The sequence below is a fragment of the Amblyraja radiata genome, chromosome 25 (genome assembly GCF_010909765.2).
Source record: "Amblyraja radiata isolate CabotCenter1 chromosome 25, sAmbRad1.1.pri, whole genome shotgun sequence".
In the NCBI taxonomy this organism is placed as follows: domain Eukaryota; kingdom Metazoa; phylum Chordata; class Chondrichthyes; order Rajiformes; family Rajidae; genus Amblyraja; species Amblyraja radiata.
In genome coordinates, this window is record NC_045980.1 from 35,811,922 (window position 1) to 35,821,080 (window position 9,159).

The 9,159-nt window shown below is 45.8% G+C and overlaps 1 protein-coding gene across 1 annotated transcript in view; it reads right to left on the minus strand.

Annotated features, from left to right (window-relative positions):
• Positions 1–9,159, minus strand: part of dnah10 (dynein axonemal heavy chain 10) — a 140,706-nt gene that overhangs the window by 65,948 nt on the left and 65,599 nt on the right. Inside the window, 5 exon segments of the mRNA XM_033043074.1 lie at positions 322–513; positions 3,480–3,626; positions 4,462–4,550; positions 4,553–4,649; positions 5,615–5,684. Coding sequence (XP_032898965.1) covers positions 322–513; positions 3,480–3,626; positions 4,462–4,550; positions 4,553–4,649; positions 5,615–5,684 — 595 coding nt within the window.

Here is a 9,159-nt window from a genome sequence, read left to right on the forward strand (position 1 = left end):
TTCTTCTTGGGGCCGAGAGATTATAAAAATGATGAGATTTGCAACTGTTCAGCAAATTAAGAAAGGAAGCATTAGATGTTAGTCAAAATGGATTATAGTGTTTTGCAGGGTTATTAAGAGCTCCCTACCATCAGTTTAGAAATGTTCAAATCCAACTGCCTCTGCTATCTATATAGAGAACTTCCAATATGATGCTTACTTAATGATAGAGTAAGCAAGAAGCAATCCATGAACTGAAAGCATTGACGGTATTATGAAATTATTGGTTCAGTTTAAACAATTTTAAAGAGCAAAGGAAAATATAGCATGAAATGACTTTACCTGTACTGGCAATAAAATGTAATGATTTTCTTCCAGGACCTGTTCCACTGCATCGTTGAAGTTGGGATAACGGACACGAGGACATTCCAGCCCAGGGAATAGGTCCGCGATCAGGCCCAGGAAGAGAGGAACATCCTCAAAGACGAATTTTGGAAGATTCATGTCTCTCAGAGCCCTCATCAACACCACATCCTAGTAGATCACATTGAGTGGCATTGTAAGACATGCTTTGCTCAAATCTTGCAACTGTATATCATGTGTCATTGAAAACGTCTGCAGGAAAATTCACCTCCCACAAATGTAAGCCTAGACCTGCATCAAGATACTAACATACCAAAATCAAACATGATTCATGCTTCCTCGAAAATAAAGCACACTTTAGTTCATGATAAAATAGGCCAAAGTCATCATGACTTTGTGAAGGGGAGATCTTGCTTGACAAATTTTCTGGAATTATTTGAAGAATGAAAATAGCAGAACAGACAAAGGAAAGTCAGTAGATGTTTACTTAGATTTTCAGAAAGCCTTTGATAAGGTGCCACACGTTAGGCTGCCTAGGAAGATGAGACCCCACGATATCAAAGGGCAGGTACTAGCACGGATAGCAGGTTGGCTGGATGGCAGAAGACAAAGTGTGGCAATAATCACACAAATACTTCCTCTATGCGAAAAAAGTGCCCCTCAGGGTCCTATTAAATCTTTCCCCTCAATTTAAACCTATGCCCTTTTGTTCTTGAACTCCTTTCCTGGGAAAAAGACTGCACACACACTATTTATTCCACTCATTATTTTATTCACCTCGACAATATATAATCCTTCAGTCTCCTGCGCTCCATGGAATAAAGTCCTAGCCGACCCAACCTCTCCTTACAGCTCAGAACCTTGAGTTCATGCACCATCTTTGCAAATCTCTACACTGTTTCCTGCTTAATGGGATCTTTCCTATAGCACGGTGACCAAAAGACCACAATGTGGCGTCATATTTGTTTTGTATGACTGTAACTAAATCTCAATAGGCAATAGGTGTAGGAGTAGGCCATTCGGCCCTTCGAGCCAGCACCGCCATTCAATGTGATCATGGCTGATCACCCCCAATCAGTACCCCGTTCCTGCCTTCTCCCAATATCCCGACTCCGCTATATTTAAGAGCCATATCTAGCTCTCTCTTGAAAGTATCCAGAGAACCGGCCTCCACCGCCCTCTGAGGCAGAGAATTCCACACACTCACAACTCTCTGTGTGAAAATGTGTTTACTCATCTCCGTTCTAAATGGCTTACCCCTTAATCTTAAACTGTGGCCCTGGTTCTGGACTCTCCCAACATCAGGAACATATTTCCTGCCTCTAGCGTGTCCAAACCCTTAATAATCTTATATGTTTCAATAAGATTCCTCTCATCCTTCTAAATTCCAGAGTATACAAGCCCAGCCGCTCCATTCTCTCAGCATGACAGACCCTCCATCCCGGGAATTAACCTTATGAACCTACGCTGCCCTCCCTCAATAGCAAGAATGTCCCTCCTCAAATTTGGGGACCAAAACTGCACACAATACTCCAGGTGTGGTCTCACTAGGGCCCTGCACAACTGCAGAAGGACCTCTTTGCTCCTAAACTCCTCTTGTTATGAAGGCCAACATGCCATTTGCTTTCTTCACTGCCTGCTGTACTTGCATGCTTACTTTCATAGACTGATGAACATGGACCCCCAGATCCCGTTGTACTTCCCCTTTTCCCAATTTGACACCATTTAGATAGTAATCTGCCTTCCTGTTTTTGCTACCAAAGTGGATAGCCTCACATTTATCCGCATTAAACTTCAGCTGCCATGCATCCGCCCACTCCCTCAACCTGTCAAGTCACCCTGCATTCTCATAGCATCCTCCTCACAGTTCACACTGCCACCCAGCTTGTGTCCTTGGTGGCACCGAGCCTTGCGGTACCCCACTAGTCACTGCCTGCCATTCTGAAAGGGACCCGTTAATCCCTACTCTGTTTCCTGTCTGCCAACCACTTCTCTATCCATGTCAGCACTCTACCCCCATTACCATGTGCCCTAATTTTGCCCACTAATCTCCTATGTGGGATGTGACCAAATGCTTTCTGAAAGTCCAGGTACACTACATCCACTGGCTCTCCCTTGTCCATTTCCTAGTTACATATTCAAAAAATTCCAGAAGATTAGTCAAGCATGATTTCCCCTTTGTAAATCCATGCTGACTCGGACCGATCCTGTTACTGCTATCCAAATGTGCATCTATTTCATCTTTTATGATTGACTTCCACACTCAATTCTCTGATTGATAAAGGCCAGCACAAAGGCTTTCTTCACCACCTTATCTACCCGTGCCACTATCTTCAGGTGAGGTTCTGCTAGATGAGTTTAGATGAATGGTCTCAACCCGAAGCATCTACTGTCCACTTCCCTCCACAGATGCTGCCTGACCCATCAAGTCATTCCTTTTTTCCTTTAGTTCTCTGATGATTGATAATAACAGAGAGGAAGATTTCTACCTGTTTTTAATGCTGTATTTCAATGTGCAGCGAGGATTTGGAAGCATTGTGTGGTACTCACATGTGATCCCTGGCTCTTATGACACTGCATCATTTGAACCTTTGTGTAACACAGACCTCTGGTTATGGTAGTGAACAACACCAAGGTTCTGACCTCATCTTTCAATGCTGCACAGTGAAATAAGGTCACTTACATTTGATGAGTGTGCATCAAAGAAATGGATATCATCTTGGCAGAGACTTATCTGCTTGACCCACTGAGTTCCTCCAGCACTTTGTTTTTTTGCTCAAAATTCCAGCATCTGCAGTTTCTTGTGACTCCCGGACGTGGATTAGGTTTGGCAAGCAAGGCTAAAGAGAATCTTAAGAAATTTGACGTATTTTAAGTGCAAATGTTGTCTAAGGAGAGAATGTTCCCCCAAAGGATCAAATTGGCCACGTTGAATATGATTCATCTGTATTTACCATGGAGAAGATGATAGAAGCTGAGGAATGAAGGGAAATAAACTGTAATGCCTTGGACCATCTCCATAGGTCAAGTGGTGAGGTGGCAGTTTCAAGGCCTATTAGGTGGACTGTCAGCTATTTCCCCGTTCAAAGGTCTTTTATTGTCACGTGTTCCACACCCAATTCAATGGAAATTTTTACCTCACTGATTTCAGGGGACCCTCTCTTCAATTCTCCTGCCATAACAAGTACAGACTTGAGAGCTCGGAGACCAAAATCATAGTGATGTTGCTTTGAAAGTTGTTCCCTGCCCAGTTTGTACAGCACTGTCATCTTCTTTGCAAGGATCTATATTTCAAAGAAGAAAAAAACATTTAAAGTCAAATGTGAATTCATTATTTATAATTAACAGGAAAAAAGATTGAAGTTAAACATTATTTTTATATAGGAATTATTATTTTAATAAAGCATATTCCCTGTTATACAAACATTCAAATCCTGGCTTCCGATAAACAAGTAAATAAAAAAAAAAAATGCTGATACAGGTACTGGAAATCTGAAATAAAACTGAAAATGTCAGGCCACATCTCTGGGAAGAGGAGTTCAAGTTTCAGGTCGAAGGTCCATTCTCACAATTTCTATCACTTTCTGTTTTATTCTGATGAAGAACTGTTAAAATTAAGCCAATAAATAAACATGTGCACTATAATGCAGTCCCTACTGAGAGAGATAAGTTGCTGCAGGTTGGCAGCAGTGGTGGGAAGAAACAGAGGGTTAGTTGGATTGTGAATTGTGAATATCACAAGCCAGTTATTCCACGGAAGGTTCTAGATGAGTCTCGATCTCCATGGCAACCTAACAACCCTACACCAAACCCGACTGTGCAGCAAAATTAGGTGGCACTGCACAGGAAGGAGTTCCATCTGGATTTTAAGTGTAAGCCGTGAGAGCAGCAACTCGGAAACACAGAGAAGTACTTGTAGGAAAGTGCTCCCCACTTAACACAGCAATGTCAAGGGAGATATGTTGATAAACATTCACAATCCAGAATAACTATATACATAGTATATACATTATATAATATTTTGCCAGAATTAAAATCTGCAGATACTGAAAAAAAAGATAATGGTTCTGTGAGCTGAACTTACTTCTATTCAGACATTCAGTGAATCTGCAAGCCTACCTTTGCCAGCAGAAACCCCTCTGAGAACAGCATAATCTCACAGATCTGCCGCAGGTCAGGGACAATCACGACCACGGGCCTGAAGAGAGCTTGACCGATTCTGGCAGCTCTGTACGCCCAGCGTAACCAGGGTTCATGGTGATAAAAATCCCAATCCGGCTGTCCAAGGAAATCTCCTGCCCTTCAAACTGCAAGAAAAGTCAAAGCAAGGTTGCCTGCATTTATTACGTCACTATAAACATTCAAAACAGCCGGGTATTCATGAAACAGTCAGGGAGCCCATGGTCAAAGTTACGCTAAATAAGCAGTCGTTGTGCACCATAGGCCAACTGGCAGGGAAATCTGCAATGAGACAGTCTGAAGAACTATAATATCATAAGAGGGGGCATGAGGGAGAGGGAGAGGGGAGGGAGCGAGGGAGAGGGAGGGGGAGAGGGAGGAGGCAGGGGGGGAAGAGGGGAGGGAGAGGGAGAGGGAGAGAGTGTGAGGGTTTTAAGTTGGGCTAGTGCACATTGCCCTTGGGTCCCATCTAAGCCAGTGGTATGAACAGCCCACACAGTGACAGGCAGCCCACACCGACTGCAGTTCTCCTCCCACACTCACCTGTCCACCAGGTTTGCTTGTTTGTTCATTCTTCTTATCCCCCCCACCCCCCCCCTCACATCTGCCTATCATCCCCTCCCCATTTGTTCCACCTGTCACTACCTTTTCTATCCCCCCCTTCATACTGACAATCTCTCTTGTTCTCTCTGTCCTGGTGCAGGGTCTCTATCCAAAATGTCAATGTACACCTTTTGCCTCCATTAATTTGATTGACCCACTGAGTTCTTCCAGCACTCGTTATTTGTTCATGAGTCCAGTAACTGCGACCCTCTTTTGTCTTTGGGAGAAAGAGAGATACAAGTATAAAGACTATGATTTTGATATGGGAGAGGAAGAGAGATTATTAGCGTAGCAAAATAAGATTTGGGACAGTGAGTGAGAAAAAAATGGGTCATGTATTTATTTCTTGGAAATGGTAAGAGTAATCCTTCAGAATGAAGAAAAAGTTAAAGACAATGTTTTTGCATACACTAGATACCAAGAACAGAAAATACGCAGCGGGTCCCACCAGCGTCTGAGAAAAAGACAGTTCAGAATGAGTAGTTCTTACCTGGAACTTGGTTAGATGATGTATGAGTGCGTTGCGAATGTCGTGATTTGTGAAGACACAACTGACAGTACTGCAGCCTCAATCCGAGTAATTCATCAAAGCAGCCCAGGCACCACACTGAGCCAGGCCTGACGGATATTGCCCATTGCCTATGGGGGAGAGTCACTGATGTACATTACCGTTCACCTCAGCTGGGAATGTCAAATACTACACAGCCAAAGTTTCAGGGGAAAGTTTAAATGGTGGTGTGTGCCTGGAACACGCTGCCAGGAGGCACATACGATCGAGGTGTTATAGAGGCTTTTAGATAGGCACATGGATATGCAGGGAAGGAGGGATATGGATCACGTGCGGCAGAGGGGAGAGGTTTAAACTTGGCGTCATGTCCAGCACAGACAGCATGGGCACAGGGTCTGTCCCTGTCTGCACTCGTCTATGTTCCATGCAGGTGATAAATAATGTCCACAGGGACTCACCTGCCCATTTCAAAGGACACTACGAGTGAACCGATTGGCCTCAGATTGGAGCCAGTTAGATTTGTTAAAACAAAGTGTTGCAATATACATTCATTAGTGTCATATTAGTAAAAACTCAAATTGAGAGCAGATGACTGGTTCAAGCTGCGATGTCATTCAGAGGGACAGTCAATGACAGCAGAGACATGAGTGAATGTTTTATTAACAAATGTACACTTAGTACACCGAGTAGCACTCAAATACACCTGGACCATTTCCGACACTTCCCTACCATTTCTTGACCTCACTATCTCCATCGCAGGCGATAGCTTTCTGACCGACATCCACTATAAACCCACTGACTCCAATGGCTATCAAGACTATACTTCTTCCCACTCTGCTTCCAGTAGGACTCCATCCCCTACTCCCACTCCTCCGTCTACGCCACATCTGCTCCCATGATGAGGTGTTCCACACCAGGGCATTGGAAATTCCTAATTCTTCAGGGAACGGGGGTTCCCCTCCCCTACCATAGATGAGGCTCTCACCAGGGTATCTTCAATACCCCGAAACACTGCTCTCTCTCCCCATCCCCCCACTCGGAACAAGGGCATAGTCCCCCTAGTACTCACCTTTCCACCCCACTAGCCGTCACATACAACAAATAGTTCTCCGTCTTTTCGCCACCTCCAACGTGACCCCACCACTCGCCACATCTTCCTCTCCCCCCCCCCCCCCCCCCCCATCTGCTTTCCGCAAAGACCGCTCCCTCCGTAACTCCCTGGTCAATTCTTCCTTCCCACCCGTACCACCCCTCCCCAGGCACTTTCCCTTGTAACCGCAAGAGATGCTACACGAGTCGCTTTACCTCCCGCCTCGACCCATTCAAGGACCCAAGCAGTCGTTCCGGGAACGACAGAGGTTCACCTGCACGTCCTCCAACCTCATCTATTGCATCCGCTGCTCTAGATGTCAGCTGATCGGTCTACATCGGTGAGACCAGCGTAGGCTTGGCGATCGTTCACCGAACACCTCCGCTCGGTCCCGATTAACCAACTGATCTCCCTGTGGCCAGCACTTCAACTCCCTCCTCCCATTTCGAATCCGACCTTTCTGTCCTGGGCCTCCTCCAAAGCAGCAGTGAGCACCACCGGAAACTGGAGGAGCCATCTCATATTCCGCTTGGCAGTCTGCATCCCAGTGGCCTGAACATTGACTTTCCAATTTTCGGTAGCCCTTGCAGTCTCCTCCACGTCTCTGCTCTCCCACAGCCCTCTGGCTCCTCCTCCTCCTCTTTCCTCTCCCCCCCCCCCCCCCCCCACCCACCCTGCATCTGTCTGAAGAAGGGTTTCGGCCCGAAACATTGCTTATTTCCATAGATGCTGCCGCACCCGCTGAGTTTCTCCAGCACTTTTGTCCACCTTCGATTCTCCAGCATCTGCAGTTCCTTCTTGTACACTTAGTGTCATCACTGTGTAATCTCCCCAAGAGATCAGATCGTCCTGGTCGTTCAAATGTGTTTGTTGAAGTGTCTCAACACTCAAGTAGTCCCTGGAGCACGTCAGAGGCCAGAGACAGATGCCCCACTTTCATTCTTGGTTTGTAACCTTACCAGGCCCTCCTCCGGACAACTATCCCATCCCGGATTCTTATTTTATAGATTTTGTCAACAAAGGACCGTGCACGGAGTACAGAAGCATGGTTACCCAGAGGGTGGAGCTCATGGGAAAGTTGTCAAGCAATGTCCCCCCCCCCCACAGGCCCAGGGGGTCTTGGATATAATGACAACCTTGACAGTCAAAGCTTTCAGCCAAACCATTTGATTGAGCACAGGGAAAGGCAACAGTTGCCCGAATGGAAAACAGTAGAGGAATCTGCAGCCCCCTCTGCTCAGGAATGATTCACATCCTTACTTTGTAATCCTGCCTTCTCCACATTTGTCACAACACACAGCAGTCCCAGAGCCTTGGCCACGTCCTTAGTTGTCTCGGTTTTGCCTGTTCCCAGCGGTCTGCCGGTGCCCCTCCGAGGTACATAGACAAGCTGGATAACAACAAGGATTAATGTGGGTAATGTGGCACCAAAACCTAAACCTACTACACACAAACCGCTTCTCTCACTGATGCTGTTCACCTGCAGTGAGGGGTTTCAACCTCTCAGGTGTGAAGTTATTTTATATGCTTAGGTTTACCGGAGTCCTGCTACCTAAATAGCAACAAGCCCTGGTGCAGGACCTGAGACCTGGACAATTCTCTCCACCCCTCTCTCCCCAGTGTTCCTACCTCACATTGTTTCTTGCTCCATCATCTACATTCTCATGTCTCTCCATTCCCCTCATCCTACTTCCAAAACAGCAACATCATCACCAGGATATATGATTACCTGTACTGTGGGAACATGCACAGAGGTGATCACGTTTCACTTGATTCTGATTGCAATCAGTGTCCTTGCCTGTCAAATAACTAGGACTGTAAGATGAGGTTGTAAATAGAGCTGCAAGAGTCTGTCTAAATGTTGCTCTTGTATCTCCCTGGCAACACTGTAAATCTCCTTTCTTTTCCTTCTCTCGGCTTTCTTTCTGGAAAAAGACCCCTTGTCTATGCATCTCATCATTTTGGAAGGAGTATATCGTGCCCCTGACGACATAATTCTCCATTGTCCTGTCTCTGGGAACACTCCCCCACCCCCCTCCATGCAGAGACGAAATCATGTATCTGGATGACAGCTCATTTAATTGTGGATAGGAGAAGATTAGGCCATTTGACCCATCACTACTCCGCCATTCAATCATGGCTGATCTCCTCTCCCTCCTAACCCAATTCTCCTGCCTTCTCCCCACAACCCCTTTTGCATCAGCCTGCATGTTAGAGACTGCTGGAACCTGCAACTGATCTGTGAGCAACCAGCATTGTGGCAAGGCCAGAGGAGCTGTGACAATGATGCCCCGTGCACCATGAAAACTTCACAAGTACGCCTGGTTCATTGGGCTTCAGCACGGTTACATTTGGTACACTGTGTGAGGGTTAGATAGATACGATCTGTTAGAGGAGTGATGACCAGGCGACCATTCAAACCCATGTATTCATAGCC